This window comes from Chrysemys picta, chromosome 6 (genome assembly GCF_011386835.1).
Source record: "Chrysemys picta bellii isolate R12L10 chromosome 6, ASM1138683v2, whole genome shotgun sequence".
Lineage (NCBI taxonomy): Eukaryota > Metazoa > Chordata > Testudines > Emydidae > Chrysemys > Chrysemys picta.
In genome coordinates, this window is record NC_088796.1 from 11,512,722 (window position 1) to 11,533,139 (window position 20,418).

At 46.2% G+C, this 20,418-nt stretch overlaps 1 protein-coding gene across 4 annotated transcripts in view; it reads left to right on the forward strand.

The window, feature by feature from the left end:
* Nucleotides 1-20,418, forward strand: part of SETBP1 (SET binding protein 1) — a 325,800-nt gene that overhangs the window by 14,746 nt on the left and 290,636 nt on the right. For all 4 annotated transcript variants that reach the window (XM_042850713.2, XM_024103393.3, XM_042850714.2 and 1 more), the window contains exon 2: nt 3,782-4,447. In XM_042850713.2, coding sequence (XP_042706647.2) covers nt 3,956-4,447 — 492 coding nt within the window. In that variant the 5' untranslated portion in view covers nt 3,782-3,955. The remainder of the gene's footprint in view (nt 1-3,781; nt 4,448-20,418) is intronic.

Here is a 20,418-nt window from a genome sequence, read left to right on the forward strand (position 1 = left end):
ATGCAGCACAGATGACTTTATTCAGCTACTCCTGATTTACGTTGATGTAACTTAGATCAGAGTCAGGCACGTAGATGGGATCCAGATCCAAAGTTTGGGGTAGGAGCCTAGGTTTTGGTCAGTCCCTAGCTGCGAAGAGAGAAATTCCAATCTCTATATGAACTTCCCAGAGTTCGGGTTCAGGGTTTTGTTCTGGGCCCTGTTTTGAAATGATGTTCAAATCTAGTTCACGTTTTGTTGATGGGTTGGATGCTGTAGCCGCTTCTCTGCAGACGGAAGCGGCCTCCATTGCTGCCCAGTGGAAGTGGCACATCCTGGTGCCCTGCTTGTTTGAATAGACATTCTCTGCAAGAAACTGCTTGCTCTTTCTACCAGCAGGAGAAGGGGTTAATGTCCTGTGGGTGGAGGTCCGGTACAGAGTGCCCATTGCACTTGCATGCATACCAAAGCAGTAACTTGCAGGAATGCTGCACAGCAGAACGTTAACGTCTTATGTTTATTTCCGTACTCTGGTGGGAACAGTGTGTTCCTCTGTAAGGAAAGTAACAATGCAAAATGTCGGATGAATAAGGAGCGTTATTTGATTGGCAAGGTTGGAAATGGAAGGTATCTCTGACCCTGATGCCATCATCTATTTGGGCACAAAGCATGGCAAGGGGCCAGGTCAGTTAACTGGATGGAGCAGTTACGTTTGTACCCTTTCCTCTGAGGTAGGGCTCAAACCTCCTCCCTGGTGCTTGCTACCTGCAGGGGCTGCTCCCGTCTCTTTGCGGTGGTTGGGTCCTGGGTGCAATTGTTTTTGTGACACCTGGTGTCTCCACCCAAGGTGATTCCTCACTGTGCTCAAGTCACAATATTGCTACCACTGCTGGCAAGGAGTATAAAACGCAGCACACTGGAAACAGTAACGTACCTCAACACAAACCCAGCAAAGTAATGATACCCCCCAAAATAACAACATAACAAAGAGGGATTTTATTGGAAGCAGGAAGATGGGATCCGGGGAAGGAAAAGGTTAGAGTTAACAAAGAATACTAAACATCAACACATTTCCCACCTCCCAACACTCCCAGCTCTTCCCAACCCCCAGCTCCCTCCCTGGCACCTCCTCAGGCGGATGGTACCCAGAGGCTGAGTCCGGAGGCGAGTGCTGCAGTGCTGCAAATGTTGGCTGGCTGAAACAAAAAGAAAAGGGGTCCTCGAACAGTGTCTTCGCCTGGGTGGGATAGAGTCCTCTCCTGGCTCCCTGGTCTTCAGTCCTGTGGGGGTCTCACCTGGCTCTTGGTAGCCAGTGCTGGCTTGGATCTCTGCCAGTCTGGACGGTCGTCTCTGCGGAGTTGTCACTGCCTGGTCCGTGCGACTTTCCTGCTGCAGTTCAAAGACCCCTTTATGGCACTGGGGAGGGGGAGTTAACCAGAGGCTCCCTGGGCTGTTTGGCTTCTCTCTCAGCTCCCATTGAGGGCTGAGCAATCCGGGCTCATCTTTACCCAGCAAAGAGCTTGTCCATATTCCCCCCATGCAGAAGTCTATTGGCCTCAGCAGGAGTTTCTAATTCCTCTCTCCCTGCCCCGTCTCCAAGCATGTTGGGAAATGGTGTCAGAGCACTCCGGTAGCCATTCTTGTCATGGTCCAGAGGGTAGGACCCCCTTAGTGGCTCAGTCCAGCATTCTAGGAGCTGGCAAACTCCAAGAGTGGGTTACACCTGCATAATCAAAACAGTCAGGCAGGTGTGATATGTCCCCTATTTAAACTAATAATTATATTAGCTAGTGTTAAGCGAAACCTCCCCATGTTCAAAGCAACGTACAGGCATTAACTGTATATACTCGTTCATTAGCCCGTTCATTTATAAGCCGACCCCCCAAGCTGGTTAGGTAAAAATAGCAAAAACTGTATGACCATTTCATAAGCCAACCCTATGTTTCAGGGGTTGGCAAACTTTGGTTCCTGGCCCATCAGGGTAAGCCCCTGGCGGGTCGAGAAATTTTGTTTACTTGGAGCGTCTGCAGGCATGGAGCCCCTCAGCTCCCTGTGGTCATGGTTTGCTGTTCCCAGCCAATGGGAGCTGTGGGAAGTGGCACTTCCCGCAGCTCCCATTGGCTGGGAACGGCGAACCACGGTCACAGGGAGCTGAGGGGCTCCATGCCTGCAGACGCTCCAGGTAAACAAAATGACAATGTATTAGATATTCAATTCAATGATTCCATAGAGTTTCAAATCATTGAATGTTGGTGTAGACCCGTTTATAGGCCGACCCCTGCTCTTTGATGTGTCACATTTTTACCAAAAATATTCGGCTTATGAATGAGTATATACGGTAATTAATCCTTCAAAAAACGCTTTGAGTGAGGGGTTGTTATTCCCTTTGCATAGGTGGGATACCTTTCAACTTAGTGCTTATGGGAAGGGTGGGCTCAATTGCTCCGGACATGATGGTCACATCTTTATCCACAGAAGAGATGTAACTTGAGCACAAATGTCTCCATAGGCTCTGCCAGTGTACCTCTATCATGAGCCAGAGAAACCACTTCTAGAGCCAGCTGATAGCTCCGTCTCTGAGTTACACAGCTCTTAGTTCCTCTGCCAAAAAGGAAGCCAGCTAGTGTTATTGATGGTGCTTTCATGTGGATATCGGTCTACTAGGAACTGTACTCAAGTCACCACATCATTTAGCTGTAGGACGGTAAGGACTTTTCACCACTACCATCACAGGCCAAGGTTAGATCAGTGACCTCTGGCGGTATTCCAGTGGAAATCTAAGTAAAGGGTGCATGCGCAGGATCGTCTCCCCTGGTCTTTAAGGTCATCTGAAGAACTTTAAAAAGTGGAAAGTAGAGAGCCATGCAAACTGCAGTCCCTACAGGAGAGCTTATCTGATTTCTCCTGCCGAGCTCTGTTCTAGAACGACGTGGTGTTACAGTGAAATATACAAGGGGATATGTACTGATGACTGGCCAAACTGCTATTTCCCAGGGTTGCCTTTACAGTTTGTTGCTACAAAGGGTGGGTTGGGAAATCCTTATTTGCTTTAAGATTTTGCATGTAGGTGGTTCCCTAGAATATTGTTCACTGGATGTTTGGTGTTTGTCTTGGTTTTTACATAACTCTGCGTGAAACGTGCCTATTTTTTTGCTTTATCTTAATCGAAACTCTATAGCTTCTCCTGTCCATCCGGTCAAGATGTTCAAAAGGGATTAGATAATGGGTGCTTCCATTTTTGGGGTTTCCAACTTGTGGCACCTTAAAGGGGGCCTGATTTTCAAAGGTTGGGGGCTTTCTGAAAATCAGCTCTCTCAGGTTGGGCATCCAAAAACGGAGGTATGTGAAGTGACAAGTCACTTTTGAAAATGTTGGCCTCCAGGTTTCCTCCAGGGCCCTAAGCAGTAGTGGAACTTCACCCTCGATGCATTTCCAGCTTGATCTGGTGCAAATGAATCCCAGATCTAAGCAGCTTAAGTAGTGTGTAGATGTACGTATGTTTATCTGTGTGTGTGTATGTTTCATTATTCACTTGATCTTATGGGGGTGCACATTGTCATTGTCATTGTTGGTTGGCTGTCCCCTAGTATTTTCGGCCCAAGTTCTGGCTGGTTCTGAGTGCTGTCAAATCCCTTGTGCTTCACTGAAGGCGCTCAGGACCTTGCAGCAGGTGCGCAGTGCTGTGCTGGATTGGACCCATCTTGGGGAAGCCCAGTTGTGCTCTGTTTCAGTCAGTCCTACAGTTGCACTTTGACACATGCGTGAGTGCTGACTTCCTTTTTCTTCTCTCTTCTTTCAACAGTTGCGGCTTTGATCACTTCTGAGCTCCTTCCAGTGTCCGGACTATTGGGACTTTAAATTTTACAGACGGTTACCATTCAGTTCCTGGGGTTCCCCCCTCTCCCCCCTTTTCTCCTCATCACCTTCCCCTTCCCCCTTTCCCTCTTATAAAACTCCAGTGCATTGTGAGATTGCCATGGAGGCAAGGGAGACCCTAGGCAGCTCCCGGCAAAGGGGAGGTGAGGCGGATTTCCTGCCGGCCACGGTTTCCTCTGCGAAGCCTCCACCTGCTTCTAGCTGCACGGGGGAGACCATGTTGCCTGCTTCAGGCTCCGGGAAAGGGATCCCAGTGAGCGGAGAACGACTGGAGCCAGAAGAAGAGGATGAATTGGGTTCTGGGAGAGATGTGGATTCCACTTCCAATGCAGACAGCGAGAAATGGGTGGCAGGAGATGGCCTGGAGGAGCAGGAGTTTTCAATCAAGGAGGCTAACTTTACAGAGGGGAGCCTGAAACTGAAAATCCAGACCACTAAGAGAGCCAAGAAGCCCCCTAAAAACCTGGAGAACTATATCTGCCCACCTGAGATCAAAATCACCATCAAGCAGTCTGGCGAGCAGAAACTCTCCCGAGGTGGGAAAAATAGCAAAGCAGCTAAAGAGGAGGACAGAGGGCACTCCAAAAAGAAGGTAAGGACACCAGTGCTTTCAAGTGGCCTCTTATTTATTTTTCCTCTTTATTAGCTGTTCACAGCTGATGAACTGAGCTGTTTCCCACCTCTCCCTGGCCCCCTTTGCCTGTTTTTACACAAGACTGTGCTGCATGGACTGAGTGAGATAATCTGATCAGACATTCTGAACAATGAGGACCAAATTCTGCCCACGGGTGCATGCATGCAACTCCCACTAGGCCATGCCCCCAGCCCTCTTGGGAAGGTGTTGGGAGCCAGCTGCATGCCTCTGAGGGCAGGATTTGGCCCTGGGTATTGGACTCTGCTTTTGCAGAAATAATAAGAACCAGCCCTGTTACCAAAACAGATTTGGAACACAATGGGTTTTCCTGTTCCTGCTCGCTGTATGGGGGGACCATCTGCTTTGCTGGGAACTCCTGGGAGTGGGACTAACCTGGGTAACCTGCACCTCTGTGCTTTGGTCAGTTGCCTGAGTTCATGCAGCCCAGAACCAGTTGCGCTTCTGAAGGTCACGGAGAGGCTAGACTAATCAGCTGAGAACAAAAGGTTTCCGATGTGTGTGTGTGTATGTGTGTGTGCACAAGAAATAACCTTCACCCAATTTGCCAAGCTCTGCTTGGTTAACACGGAGCTGATACAAACCAGGGACAGTCCAGCAGTCCCATGTACAATATGAAGATGATCTTGAATTATCCTTTATAATAGCCAGTGCTGAGGAGGTCAAAATCCCGATCCTTCAAAGGCCTTTTCTGTTTTGTATGTAGTTGAGAATTAAGATTATTAATTAAATGACTGATAAACGATGCCCCCCATTTCTAACCGCTACGTGTCTGAGCACAACTGCTCAATCCCTTTGTTTTGTAAGCTTCTGATTGCATTGTCAAATACAGGTATGTGCGCAGAGAACAAACGCGCTCGTACCTATATACGGGGCTAATGGCTCCATTACGCTTGATTACAGCATTGTGCAGGCTGTAATCAACATTACAGTTATGGTTGAGAAGATACCTCCATTATTAGCCCCATTTTCTTCCAGGCGCTTATCATAGTCTTGAAATACCCTTTGGGCTGAGATTTCGTATTCTTTACATTGGGTGGACATGCATGATCCTGTGCTGTTTAGCCAAAGTGAATCTTAAGGAGTGTGAACTCATGAGGACTGAAAGCAAGGAGAATTTTTCTCTGGATCCCAGTGAATAACATACTGCATGTGGGTGAAATACGTTACTTTTAACTCAGTGAAGTGATTTCTTTGGACCATTTATCCACTATGATGCGGATTTCCAGACATCTGGATAGCCACTAAAGTAAAGTAAATAAATGCTTAGGCTCAGATACTAATATTCTTTCTCGCACTGAGTAACAACCTACTCCACAAGAAGTCCTGTTGATTTCAATGGGAGTGTTTGTTGTGTGAAATAGAAACCAACATTAATAACGGTATCACAATCTGGCTGTTAATGGTTGTGTGTCCAAACAAACGCACATGATTGTGGAACCATACTGATAAGAACCCACACTGACTATAGTGACGTATATGGATCAAGAAGAACTTCCAGGGTTTTTATTGGAAATCAGGGCCAAATTAAAGATACTATCATCATAGTGTGATTAGCTGCCTGCATGGCCATCCAACTAAAGTGGTTGTTGTTGTTTTTTTTTTTTTTCAACAAACAATAGTTGTGGAAGTGACATGCAAAACGCCTACAGGACTGCAACTTTAAGGATGAGATTTGACTCATGCAAAGGTCAGGAGATTCAAAGATATGGATCTCAGCAGCTTTTTGCTGGGGTGTGGGCAGAGTATGTGACTTTTAAGTCCGTGACACCAAGCATTTCTGTAGCACATAGATGCTTCCATCGGGGATCGGAGCCCCTTTGTGCTAGGCACCGAACACCCATATAACAAAAAGACTGTAAGCTCTTTGGGGCAGGGTAATCTAAATATATGGCAAGAGACAACAGGTGGATACAATCCACAGATAGGGAGCACAAGATAAGGGTGAGGTGATTACAATTAGCATAACAAATGGGGCTCACAGTGCACCAGCTGCCTACCCGTTGTCCAGTTGGAGTTTCCACGAAGAAGCGTGGAGAGGGATTTAAAAGAGGACAATGTGGTAGCTTTGATGATTTTCACAGCCAAATGCCCTTGCCCCAGAAGAGCTAGCAGTCTGCAGGGCTTGATCTTGAAACCATGAAGCCAATAGGATTACTCACGTGAGTAAGTGCTGCTCACCATCCAGCTTGCAGAATCAGGCCCTAAATGAAGGCAAGTTGTAACAGGAGACGATGCCAGACCTTGCCGGGGTCAGGTAAGGAGAAGGGAGGTCAAAGGGTGCAACGGTAAAATCATGCGGTTGCTGAACGGCTGATGTGCGCGTCATGAGGGTTACACAGAATTTTTTTGTGAAAATACAGTTAATTTGAGGTTAGGAGGAAACTGCAAGTTGAAACTTGACTTGAACCGGAGCTGAGGCTTTCTTGCCCTTCTGTGGGTTTTTCCCATGTAGAGGAGTATGCATCTCATATAGGGAGTTTTTGCATTGGCTTACAGAAGTACTGCCAGCTTTGTTTATGTGTGAGAAAGAGACTGTACTATTTAAACCAGCCAGGGATCTGTGGTGCTTTTTGTGGTATTTATTCCTACAGTTATACTGGCTTCATCTCTTGTTGCTTTAGCAAAAGCAAACTCAACAGATCACCAACTGGGGAGAACAGTAGCAATCAGGAACAATACAGTGAAGCCTGTGGGCCAAATTTTCTGCAGGCATAACTCCATTGGTCTCAGTGGAGATGTTGGCCCACTATATTTTTTTCCTTGGGATTGAGAGCAGTGACACTATTCCAGTTTATCACCCAGTTCCGTATTCAGGGCTACCCACTACTTTGAACTCCCGGTGAGGCATGTTCTTGGATCAAGGGCTGTACATAGCTAGGCTTGGTGGAATTCAATTTTTATTATTTTTATAATTTTGACAGATAATATCAATGTTTATTTTTCAGCATCTTTCCCCCGTTTTGATCTACTGAAATGTTCACAGTTGTGGGAAATTATTTAACGCCGGCATTACAACACGTTCTATACAGTTTAAGGCAGCACTCTACTAGTTCTCAAGCAGCATTTTTCTTACTTTGCCTATCTGAGAATGTCGATTATTATCGATTATTATTTTTTTTGTTGGTTTGTACGTGTGTGGTGTAATTGACGTGTATCTATATCTACCGATAAAAATCAAACCCTTCTAAGGTTATTGATTACCCTTAATGTGAACGACAGTGGTGTAAATGGCTGTTTTACACCTAGAGGACTAGTGCTCGAATGTATTTCCCCCCCCGCCCCCCCACCCTCAAGGAGGAGCTAACTCTATTAGGACTTGAAAAATCACTTAGGTTTGTTGCATAATAATTTAAATCACAGCTACAGTTAGTCCCCAGTGCTTACAAATACCTCTTCAGCATGCTTGCAGGAGTTTCAATACACATAGCACAGAGGGCAAGTAATGAAAACATGGAAGCAATTTAAGTAACAGCATGTGGGTACACAAAGGAGTGGTGATGCCAGTAATGCAAAAGGGCTGCGAACTGGGGCGATAGTGTTTATTCAGTGGCCACTTAGGGAGGGAGTTATGCTGATTTCTTAGTCGTATAGTGTTCTTCTGTTTATAAGGCAGTATGGGCTAATGCATCAGTTCTCAGACTGTGGTCCATGGACCACTGGTGCTTGGTGGAATGGGGTCTGTGGAGATCTGTCTGTTCACCAGGGGAGGGAGAGGTGTGCTCCAGTCTTTGTTTCCAGCAGCTAGATTACATTTAAAGAAGCTAGACATCCACTAACTACTTTCCTCCTGTTGCTTTTCCTTGTGAACAATCACTGCAGTTGCCCCGGGGATGTTATGTGATCATGAATGAGAGTGGAGGGAATCCAGGAGAGGATTTTATTGGGTGTGGTTCCCATTATGAAAAAGAATTTGCAAATCCTTGGCCTAATGGTTTGAGACTTAGGCTGTAATCCAGGAATTTCTTCCTGTCGGTCCTAGCTCTGCCAAGTTTTCCCTCCCTCTGTAAACGGAGGCTGATGGTAGTTGCTTACCCGTTTTGCCGGGCTCCTATAAAGACGGATTCCATTTTGGTTAGTATTCGTACACCAATTTGTAAAATTGCTCTGTAAATACTTAGTAGTATTTCAGCTGATCTCCGCATTGGGTTGGAGTGGGCTGAGCCATTGGTGTTTACAACACCCACTGTTCTGTATCTGCAGAGGACTTCCTAACTGTCACAGGTGGCTGAGGACGATCTCCCTTTAAAAGGACTAGCCGCCCTGTGACTGTCACAGACCGGTTGAAAGGGAGATGGGTCTCAGCCCACTTGTGACTCTAAGGTAGATTCTGATTAAGAAAACACAACATAAGCCATAACTCCACTACCTTGCAAGTGCCGAATTTGCTGCACATGCTGTCACTTCCTGCAGCGAGGCCATTGCAAGTCTGCATCTTTTAGTCAGTCCTAGCGCATTTCCCTTTGGAAGTGGGCAAACAAACTGTCAGCTTTGATGGGCACTAAAAGCATGGCACCACATGCTAAGAAGCAATCCATCAACATTCCAGGCCTGTCTCGCAGGGTTTAATAAGCCCCAGATGAGAAGTAGTTCTGCGGGGTTTTTTTCTTTCTTCGTTCGCTGCCCTCTGTATTTTCCTATTGCTGTAAACACTTGATTTTTGTTGTTGTTGTGTTACTTAGTGTGCCAAACTTCCATTTGAGTTCCCCTCATATGCATAATTCACTGCCTCGGGGCGTGAAAACTTCTTTTTTTATGCTTAGGAAGGGTGACTCAATTTATCAGTGAGATATGAGCAGTGGCAGTAAAAAATTTCTTGTGTGCATTCATAGGAAGCTCTGCTCCCTGGATTCTCTCATATATACATCTTGATTTTAAATCAAGAGTGGCTGTCTTTATCAGGAAGTTCCTATCAAGTGCCCCGTTCTCCTGAATTTCCATTCGCATTGCTTTCCTTTCACGTTGTATACCCTCCACGCAGGCACTTTCTCCTTGAATTCTTATGTGCTCCTGTCTCTCTTGTTCATATCCTTTTCCCTTTGGAGTAGCACGCGCACTTGTGGCCTGCACACTTCCCTTTCCCTGCAGGTTCTCATGAGCCTCCACAGTATCTGTCTCTCTCCTGTCAAATTACCCCTGTGCTGTATTCCTTTCCCTTCTGATTTGCATGCAGGATCCTCAAATTGCTCACAGTGCATATTTGTTTCTCTTTGAGAAGGGCATATCATTTCGGGATCCCCTTGTGTGTATGATCATCTCCCTTTGGGATTGGAACTTGGATGTAGTTGGCATAAGCCCTTGTCTTTCAAGAAAGTCGTGATTTTTTTTTTAAGGTGCAGTTATATGAAGGACTTCTCCTTCTCCCCCTTCCTGTTGTTTTCTCCCCTTCTTTTTAATTTTTTTTTTGATGGATGGATGGTCACCTCCAGTTCCCTACCTTTAAAGAGCAAATGATTGGAGGAGGAGTGGGGGTGAGTGCATGAAAAGGGTATTGATCCAAACCCCCAAATTAAGGGCAAATTTAAAGGGGCAGAGTCAAATAATTTGAACTCAAAGCCCTAATTCTCCACTGCCTCGTATTGTCATTTACATCAGTTCAAAGTGGGTCTGAAATGCTTCCGGCACAGAATGGTAAGGCTAGATTTTCAGCTGCCCCCAACGGATGCTGGGCACAGCTAAGGAATCACGGCACGTAGGAGCCTATTATAGGCCCTTGATCTTGAGGATGGTTCTGTTCTGGGGACCAAGCCAGCATAGATCAGAGCAGCCTTGAGGCTGCTCTAAACTATACTGTCTACACCAGGTGTCATTTTGGCAGTGGGGGAGGACTAGGGCATAGGAAAGGTGGTGGTATAGGACCTATCCTTTATACCAGGGGATGGGAGAGGTGTGCTGCAGCAGCTGTGTGCCAGAAGAGCAACTAACATGAGGGGAATCTTCCCCTGGCTGGATAAACTGACTTCCGGCAGCTTTGCACTGGGACACCAGCACAACACTGCCCTAAGAGGCCTGCGTGGGCCTAAATATGAAGAATCAAGTCTCAAATAGTTCTGAAATGTTTTTGTAAATTTAAATTCGTATTTTTTCTGTCCCCCACAGTGTTGGAAACACCAATTAGAAGACCTTGGGTTGGTGCGTGAAAAAAAACAAAAAGTGAAATTATCTATAAACAAAGTGAAAGCGACCAGTCCTGTTTCTTTATATGGAGCTGAGCAAAATACAATAACAGTAAACAAACAGAAATAAAATAGGGCATGTGGGAAAGGAAGGATGATTTATAATGGTGATGATTAAAATTCACTCATCCTGGCCCTTCCTTTGAGTTTTACCAGTGCTGGTGTTAGCAGGGAGTAGTGTCTGCCTTAATCCACGTTATGGGTCTCTCCTGTGCAGGAGAAAAATGGGGCTTTCCCCCCCCACACTTTCATGACTTGCACAGGCCAGCAGAGATCCATCCATTATCGTCCAGGTAGGCTGCCAAAGGCTGCTTGGCGTTTTTGCATGTGGTCAGTTAGCTGCAAAAGGAACAAGTATCAGTATGATTTAGTTGGGGATTGGTTCTGCTTTCAGCAGGGGGTTTGACTCAATGACCTCCTGAGGTCCCTTCCAACCCTGATATTCTATGATCCTGGGGTGAGGGAAGAATGATACCGACTGCCAATTTAGGTGGTTTCTATTCACCGAAGCAAACTGCTGAGTGAGAAGGACTGTGCTATATTTGAATAAGTTAGTAGCTATAGAGCCAGGGTTTGCTCCACCCACTTCAGCTCATCCATGTGGAGGCTGTTTTTCATTTAAATTACCCAGCAGCCTCCCTCTGAATGTTTTCAGCTGGTCTCTTCCCTTCTATTTCCTCGTTGATTTGAAGCTCCGGGTCCTGGGCCTTTAAACACAAGCCTCCTCTGTTGAAAACATGACAAAACAAAATATCCCTCGTGCGGGCTTGTGTGTTTATTGGACGCCAACTGGCTTTGGTCAGGAAGTAATTGGAATCAGTTCTGGGCAGCTGGGGGCAGACTGGAGAGGAGCTCAGACCTGCTGCTACCAGATACCTGATTCCTGGAGCTGATTCGGCCGTCACGCTTTTCACTGCAGAATCATGGGGAAAGAGCTTGGTGAGGAGAGGCGGACAGGAGATGGGCTTTTTCCACGTCCCATCTTGTAAAAGCTCAGTCATGTCAGGATATGCCGGCTGCACTTTGAAAGCACTGTTTCTACTTCCTCTGAGTCCTCCAGATCAGTGCAGCTATGCTAGATACTGGGCATGCACACCCAGTTACAAATGGGCAGTGTCTTCTTCCTTTCACTAGTGCACACATTTGAACACACGTGCTCATGCACTCCTCCCACCCCTTTCTTCTTCACACATTTTCACGGTCTCAAACCCGCCCCTCCCCTCCAATTTACACACGTTCACTCAAATTCTGACACTTTGAGACAAACCTCCAGTGTCTGTCTCTCATGTGCACACCTGACCCTCCACCCCCCTGCATGGACACCTTCAAACACACAGATTTACATTTACCTAGCTCATATTTACATTTACCTCTCACTCTCACTTATATTTGCACACACGTTCAGACTCACTTCCAGCCCCTCCCACACTCTCACTTGCCCTCCTCTTCAGTCTCACGCCCAGTCTCACTCAGGCCTGGTCTATACCTCAGACGTAGATTGACCCTAGCTGGGGCTCAGGGATGTGAAAAATCACCCCCCTCCTCCTGAGAGATGTTGTTAAGCTGACCTAAGGCCTGGAAGAGACACAGCTAGGTTGATGGAAGAATTCTTCCGCCTCTCAAAGGGATGGGTTTACTAAAGCGACGGAAAAACCCCTTCCACCACTTCACCACTGTAGCACTTGTAGTGTAGACGTAGGCTCTCACGCACATTAGTGCACACACCGCCTCTTCTCCCTCACACTCAGACACTTGTGCACATTCAATGGTATAGCCAAAGAAACTGCTTGGGCTCTCTTGGTGCACGGAACATGCCCTGTGCGATATAACCGAGAGTTTCACCAAGAAGCCATAGAGAGTGATTGCTCCAGCAGACTTTTGTTTACTTCCCTCACATAAATGCCTATTTAGGAATTGTTCCCTCAGCTTCACCTTCATCTAAGGAAAATACCCCCAACAAACAATCAAAGCTCTGTAGTTATTTAAAAATAAATGTTTAGACTTTTCCCATTTTGGACGCTTAAAAGGAGTCAGTTTGATAAGTGGCCCTCAAATACAGGCTGAATTGACTGTGTTTTCCTTCCTTCCTTAACACGATCCCTAGACTGTGGAGTCTGACTCTGTATGGGAAACGCTATCTCTAGTTTATATTGACATTGAAACCCTCCGCATACGTTCCGTTAATATGAGGCAGCCGGGGTGAGTGGGAATCTGACAGGGCCCGCCTAGAAACGAAAAGCATTATTATTTGTATTAGGGCAGTGCCAAAAGGGTATGTCGACACAGTGTTTTGGAAGCCACGGCAGACTCGGGCCAGTAGGACTCACTCTAGCGCGCTAAAGACAGCTGTGTGGACAGCGCTTTGAAGGTGCGGCTCAGTCTCTGAAGCCCACCTCTTCCCTAGGCGTCAGGGCCCAAGCTCCAGCCCAAGCCATAATGTCTACACGGCTATATTTAGCGTGGTAGTGCAAGCTCTGCTAGCCCAATTCTGTTGAGCCAGGCAGGGAGGCTCGCAGTCACATGTACCCTAAAGGCCCCAACTAATATTGGGGCCCGTTATGCTAGGCCCTGTGCAACCATAGAGTAAGAAACAGCTCCTACCCTACCCTGCCAAGCTTACTGCCTAACTAGAAAAAAAAAAAAGCGGGAGAAAGGAAATAGTGTTACCCTCATTGTACAGAAGGGGAAATTGAGGCACGGATCAATTTAAATGACTTGACCAAGGTCACACAAGACGCCTGTGACAGAGCCAGGGGTTGAACCTAGCCCTCCTTCACCCCAGCCCAATTCCTTAACCACAAGATCATCCATCTTTGAGAGCAGGGCCTGCTACCTTTATGTATTTGCCACAGATTGGTAGGTAAGAGGTCAGGCGTGTGCAATGGAGAGGAGGAACAAACTGGTTTTTGCCTTTCCTCTGAATTCCTTTGCTCTTGTGGGTGTCCTAGTCAGGCATTCAGTGCTTGTTTTATAGTTTGAATTCTTCTGCACCCTTCCCCCCACCCCAATGGTGTTTAAAGAAAAAAAAGATTTAAAAATACTTCTCGGTTAAGATCTTGTCTTGTGAGCTTTAGCCTGGAGCAAGTTTTTATGGCTGGGTGTTACAAGACCTCTGAAAACAGAAGTTTATTATGGAAGCTTAGACAGGCCTGCAACTCCAGCAGGACTCCCGGGCCCCTCCACAGCCAGAGTCTTTTGTCCTTTATGAATGCAGCCTGTGGCTATTGTGAACGATATAGCAAGACTATAATTTCCCGACATAATGACAAATCCAGGTCATATGTGAAAGTTACAGGTAAGAAATGTGATGGGAGAGGGGAGGAAATGCATAATAAAATCCATACCCAACATTTTAGAAGTGACTAGTGATTTGGGGTGCTTCAATTTTGGGGTACCCAATTTGAGACCCCCTTAAAGAGCCCTGATTTTTAGGAGGTGGGTACACAACCTTTCTGAAAACCAGTCTTCTTTCAAGACGCTGCACGTTTGCCACCCCAAATCGCTAGTTTCTTTTGGAAACCTTGGCTGTGCATATCAATCTGTTGCTTAAAAAATAGGCTGTAGCTCAAAGAGGACTGATGGGATTGATTCAGAAATGACGGGGTGAGGTTGCTGCATGCTGCCGGTCAGACTAGGTGATCAGAATGGTCCCATCTGGCCTTAAATCTTTGAGACTGTTATTAATAGCAAACGAGAAATACGCAGTCTCATCCTGTTCTCAGACTCTTCTGTCATTGTGGGTAGTTCCTTGAGATGTTTAAGGGTTTTATTCTCCCACTGCCCTAGTTTTATATCGTTGAAGTGCCACCGATTTCAGCTGAGGGGGACATAAATCTTCAAATATGTAAAAGGTTGTTATAAAGAGGATGGTGCTCAATTGTTCATCATGTACATGTTGATACATTGGAGAGGGTTCAGAGAAGAGCCACAAGAATGATTAAAGGATTAGAAAATCATTATGGTGCTAGGCTCAAAGAGATCAATCTATTTAGCTTAACAAAGAGAAGTTGAGGGGTGACTTGATTACAACCTATAAGTATCTACATGGACAACAAATATTTAATAACGGGCTCTTCAATCTACAAGACAAAGGTATAATGTGATCCAAAGGCTGGAAGTTGAAGCTAGACAAATTTAGATTGGAAATAAGGTGTAAATTGTTAATGTAACTAATCATTGGAACAACTGACCAAAGCTCATGTTGGATTCTCCATCACGAACAATTTTTAAATCAAAATTGGCTGTTTTTCTAAAAGATCTGCTCTAGGAATTATTTCAGGGAAGTTCTATGGCCTGTGTTATACAGGAGGTCAGACTAGATGATCACAATAGTCCCTTCTGGCCTTGGAATCTATAAATGCCCACCAAAGGTAGGAGAACAAGTAATTGGCTTCGCTTGCAGCAGGGTATATTTAGATAAAATATTAGAGAGTTTCCCTAAGTGTAAGGATAGTTAAGGACTGGAACAGGTTAGCTTGGGAGGTTGTGGAAACCCTGTTCTGGAAGGATTAGACAACACCTGTCAAGTATAGCCTAAATATACTTAATCCTGCCTCAGCATGGGGTGAGGGGTGGACTAGATGATTCTGTGAGTCACTCCTGATCCACACCAGTGAAAAGATGAGTATCGTCCTTTAGGGAGTTGGCATGTAATATTCACTCACCCAGTGATATCTGATTGAATGTGGTGCTAGGGTGGCAATGTCAAAGGAAGTGGCCTATCTGCTCTTGTTGACTCCTCTGTTTTCTCTCAGGAGGTTCAGGTCTGAGCAGTGGAGCATGGAATATGACACCACAGATCAGACCATTGGTCCACCCCATGTTGGTTCCCACCTCCCACCATCAGCCGGTACCTGAAGCTTCAGGAAAAGACAACACTCCTGTAATGCAATTAGCTAGCTGTCCAGGGCAGTATACGGAGGGAAATTGCTTCTTTGGTGCTTCAAGGTAGAATCTACCTTGATAGGCAGTTTATTAAATGGCTTTTCTCTCAGTAAATTTGATATCACTGTATATGACAAAATAGTCCTTTTGTGCTGGGAGAGCATGACGGCTTCTCAGCGGGGCTTGTATTGTTGGACCTGCCTTATTTCCTGGTATGCTCTTTGTTGGAAGCTGCCCACTAGAGCTAAGCAAAACAGGGTCATGATGTTCCCTTGGGGAAAAGCTCTGAGTGACCTGTGATCATCTCTTACCCTCGCATCCAGAAATCCTCCTGCCTTCAGCTGGAAGGACTTTCCCTGTGGTGGGTCTCTTGACCCAAATAGGTCGCAGACCATAGATTACCAGAAGCTTTTCCCAGATGAGACAATTATTGTGAGGCTACAACAAGCACTAGCCAAAGAAGGGAGACATTTTACTTAGAACCACAGTCAAAGAAGTTAGTTGAAAATAACTGATGAGTTTATCTGGCCCCAGGAGCGCCGCCAGCTTTTTTGCCGCCTTAGCCGGTGGAAGGTCCCGCCCCCGAAATGCTGCCCCCATGGCGGCGACTGAAGATCCGGCCGCCTCGGTCGCTGCCCCCCAAATGTTAGTGCCCTAGGTCGCCTATTGGATTGCGCTGTCTGGCCCGTTCTGCCATTGCAGGAGATTTATATGGTAATCTATACGGGAGAATCTATATAGTTGAGTACAGTTTTAAATAATTCTCTCAACAGAGCTTCGATCACTCTCCTTGGGAGACTATTCTACAGTAATAGATTTAATCATTAGAAAGAACCTGCCCCCATCACTCCCCCTCTTCTTCCGCTCCCTCAGTTATTCAGCCTCATTTTTCTTCCTCTCTTAATTTCATCTAACTACTTGTAATTATATTCCCTCATGCCTGGCTTGATTTTAAAAAAAGGGGTTCCAATCTGTGGATCTGGAGAACAATGGGAATTGGTGACAGCATGATGCGAGGGACCTGAGTTCAGGTGATCCGCTCCTGGGACTGGCAAGAGTGGCTATTAGCTCTCTGGGAATGATGGGTCCCCACTGAAATCAAGGGGAGTTTTGCCATTGACTTCAGTGGGAGCGGCCTCAGCATGTTCTACACCTGCCCTATGGGAGGGGAGCACCTCGTATTGCTGCTCTGTGTGCCTTCCCTGGTTGATTCATGGAATGTTATTAATGTGCTCTGGATGGATCCATTTCTCTTCCTTACTGGACTTGACGGGGATCAGTGTTCACTGACTCCAGTAATTATTGTCACACGGGAGGCATAGATGGCTGCAGCACGAAGTCTTCGGGCCTGATCACGGTAAAATAGAGATCAATGGGAATTTTGCCATTGACTACAATTGGAGGAGCCTCAATCTCTCAGAAAGGATGTCAAAGCTGGGAGTGGGGGTAGGGAAAGTCAAAGGTTTAGACTGAGGGGTTTGGATGCTGGAGTGTGAATCCCAACAACTCACCCTTAGTGGTTCTAAAGCTCTGCACTACCTGGGTTTCGCTACAGCAATTCACTTGCTAATGTTTATTTGCAGCCAACTTAAAAGCTGTTGATTCGCCTTGTTTCAGTTTACAAAATGACTCATCCAGAATCAAAAGAAAAAGATGAATCTTTTTGTGTCAGCGAAAACCCCATGAAAGTGGGGCGGATGCTGATTAATGTCCAAATTGTGGCAGTGAAAAAAAAAAAAAAATCGTTCCCTGCGATGCTGTCGATTCAGCTGGAGAATTTCTTTACTTCTCCCTGCTAAAACATTATGGTGTAGGATTGTTGTGAGCTGCTAAACAGATGAGAGGGAAATGCTACCTAGCTACCTAGCTATCTCTCCTTTCTCCTGTTCTGTTTTAATAAAGCCCAAGATGTTATCATGGTAAACAGCAGCTGCACGTTAGATGTACCAGGCAACACAGTGCATCTTGTCCACATGGTTTCATAACTCTTTGTGAAATCCCCAGGTCAGAGGCCATTCCACTGTGCCCATCTTCGTCACATCTCACTGATCTGTATCCTGGCAGGGTGTTTTTTTTCCCCTTTTCTTTCTCCATGTATGGAATGAACCATCTGCTGCTTTGGCTTTCAGAAGAATTTTGAAAAATACCAATTTCCCTTTGTTCCCAAAGAAAAACTAAAATCAAGCCCGTATTTGCAGGGGTTTCAGAAGGGCTCGTATTGTGTTTCCTACTCCCCAAGGAAAGGTTGTCCTCTTTCTTCTTTTCTCTTTGATTCGATTCCCTGCCACTGTGTGAGCGAGTCTGAAGCTGCAGCTGCTGCTGTCAGCTGGGGAAGGGAGTCCTCTTGTTTGAAACCCATGTGTTAATCCCTGGGTAGAAAAAGTAGAAAAGTAATCCCTCTCCACATACTCCCCCCGACCCCCATTCCACTCTTCTGAAGCCCTATTGACTGATGAAAGTCCTCGCTGTGTTATTTTGGGTACCGACACATTTTAGTCACTATGTCTTCTATGAACAATGAGCATCTCTGACCAAATAGCTCATAGCAGTTCACACCCATTATATACAGTACAGTTTGCATCACAGAGTTAAATAATATAGTTACAATTAGCTGAATTACAGGATGAAAAGAGCGAGGGGGCATGGGTCAGAAAAGGGATGATGCACTGTATAGATATGGGCTGTTAAATAGGATATGAAAATAGATAGATAGTGGATGAGGCAGAAAGATATAGGAAGGCTCTTTCAGAGGGTGGGAGCAGCAAGGGAGAAGGCTCTTGCAGAAACAGTGCCAAAGCTTATGCCAAAAGGAATCTAGTGTTTGGATGGGCATGAGAAAGGAGTTGGAAAGACACAGGTGCCTGGAGTAGCCTGCAATACATCGATGGAAGGCTTTCAAAGGAAGGAAGGCAGTTTTGATATGGATCTTGAAGTGGACAAGGAGTGAGTGGAGTTCTTCTTTGTTCAGGTGAGAAGGCAGGCAGCTGCACTGTGCCCAGTCTGAAGATCCGGGAGCTCTGGGAAATTCACAACATTGCTGGAGGCAGAGGGGTCCTTGCGTTGCATGGCAGAGGTGCTGATAGGCAGATCTGTGGGACTAAGGCCAGGCGTACTCTAAAACATTAGGTCAACTCAGCTATGTCACTCAAAGGTATGAAAAATCCACACCCCTGAGTGACATCATTAAACTGAACACACGGTCAAGGGAAGAATTCTTCTGTCAACCTAGCAACTGCCTCTTGGGGAGGTGGGTTAACCACAGCGATGGGAGAATCCCTCCCATGGCCGGAGTGAGTGTCTACACTGAAGGGTTCTGGCAAGGCAGCTGCAGTGCTGGAGCTGTGCTGATGGAGCGGTTTAAGTGTAGACATAGCCTCAGAGACATGGGAGGGGAATGCAAGTTAATGGTCAAGAATAACACCAAGGTTATGTATAGGGGATTCAAAGGGAGGGATGAGTTGAGAATGGAAAAGGAGAAGACAGACATGTGCATTAGGCGTCTCCTTTTGCTTTCTCCATACAGGGAGGGTCTTGGTGCAAAAGAGGGATTGCCCCCAGAGACAGGAAGAGAGCAGTTAGATGGGAGGAAAAGGCAGAACAAGAAGAGGGGCAAGAGATGCCTGTTCTGGTATAGTCTATTTACTGTTGTGTGGCTCCCCCCGCATTGCAAAATCACTGTACTATTTCAGCATCATTAAAGAATGAATCCTTCCAACACCCCTGGGAGGTAGGGAAGTGTTGTTATCCCCACTTTACACACCGGGAGCTCAGGCACAAAGAGATGAGGTGATCTGACTCTGTGACAGAGCTGGAAACGGAAGCCACGTACCATGAGTCCCTGTCGGGTGTCTTAACCACAGGCCCATGCTTCCTTCCCTATACAGGTCTGTCGCATCTTACGCGCATTTAACATGCGCGATTTCAACTTTACGCAGTCGGCAAAAACAAAAAAAAAACAAAAAAAAGAGAGAGAAAACCAACAGTTTTAATACTATACCTGTAGTACGGGCGATTTCGCCCGCCATTGAACTCAGTGGGGTTTTGGCTATACGCGGTTTTTGCTTTACGCGCTAACCGCGGAACGGAACCCCCGTGTAAGATGAGACAGACCCGTATTGCTGAAAAGGCAGGTCCATGAGGGTGGAAAGTTGCACGGAGTCCAAGGCTGCCCTGAGGTCACGGGGAATAAGGACGTTTAAGTGGCACCACCCCCAGCTGTAGACAAGTGGGTTTTTCGCTTTGTGGAGGAGTGCGGTTTCCAGGGCAGGGGACAGAATGACATTGGCGAAGGGTACTGTTGTGTGAAAGATTAGCAGAGTGGTATGGAGAGGATGTTTTTTCAAGTCCAGTGCTGTAAAAGGGACAGTGAGAGGCAGAACAATAGTGACCGGGATTTTCAGGTATTCCTCATTATGGCTGCGCTCAGTGGGGGATCTAGACAAACACCACTAGTGAGGATTTGGACAGAGCATGTATATGTTGGGTGGTGGCGTTGTGGAGAACAATCCATTCTTTAGCCTTTGGCATGTCACAGATCTTTCCCAGCAGCCCTGGCCGCCTCATGGCTGGTTTTACAGGTGGCTCGGTAGTGGGCATGGGGGGCTGCTGGCTTGAGGGTCCAGCTGCTGCCAGACTCTGTGAACTGTTGACCTTCCGGATGACCAAATATCTTTCCTTTGGATTATGTGTGACCTTTGCTCCCAATTCTGAGGTCTTGCAAATTAACTCCTGTGCCAGATTCCTCGCAATCTCTGTCCTCTTTCTGCGAAGCGGGGTCGTTATTCCCCTCCCAGCAACCCCCATTGCTCCTCCACCGTGTTCCTCTTGTTCATATAGAGGAATAATTGTTGG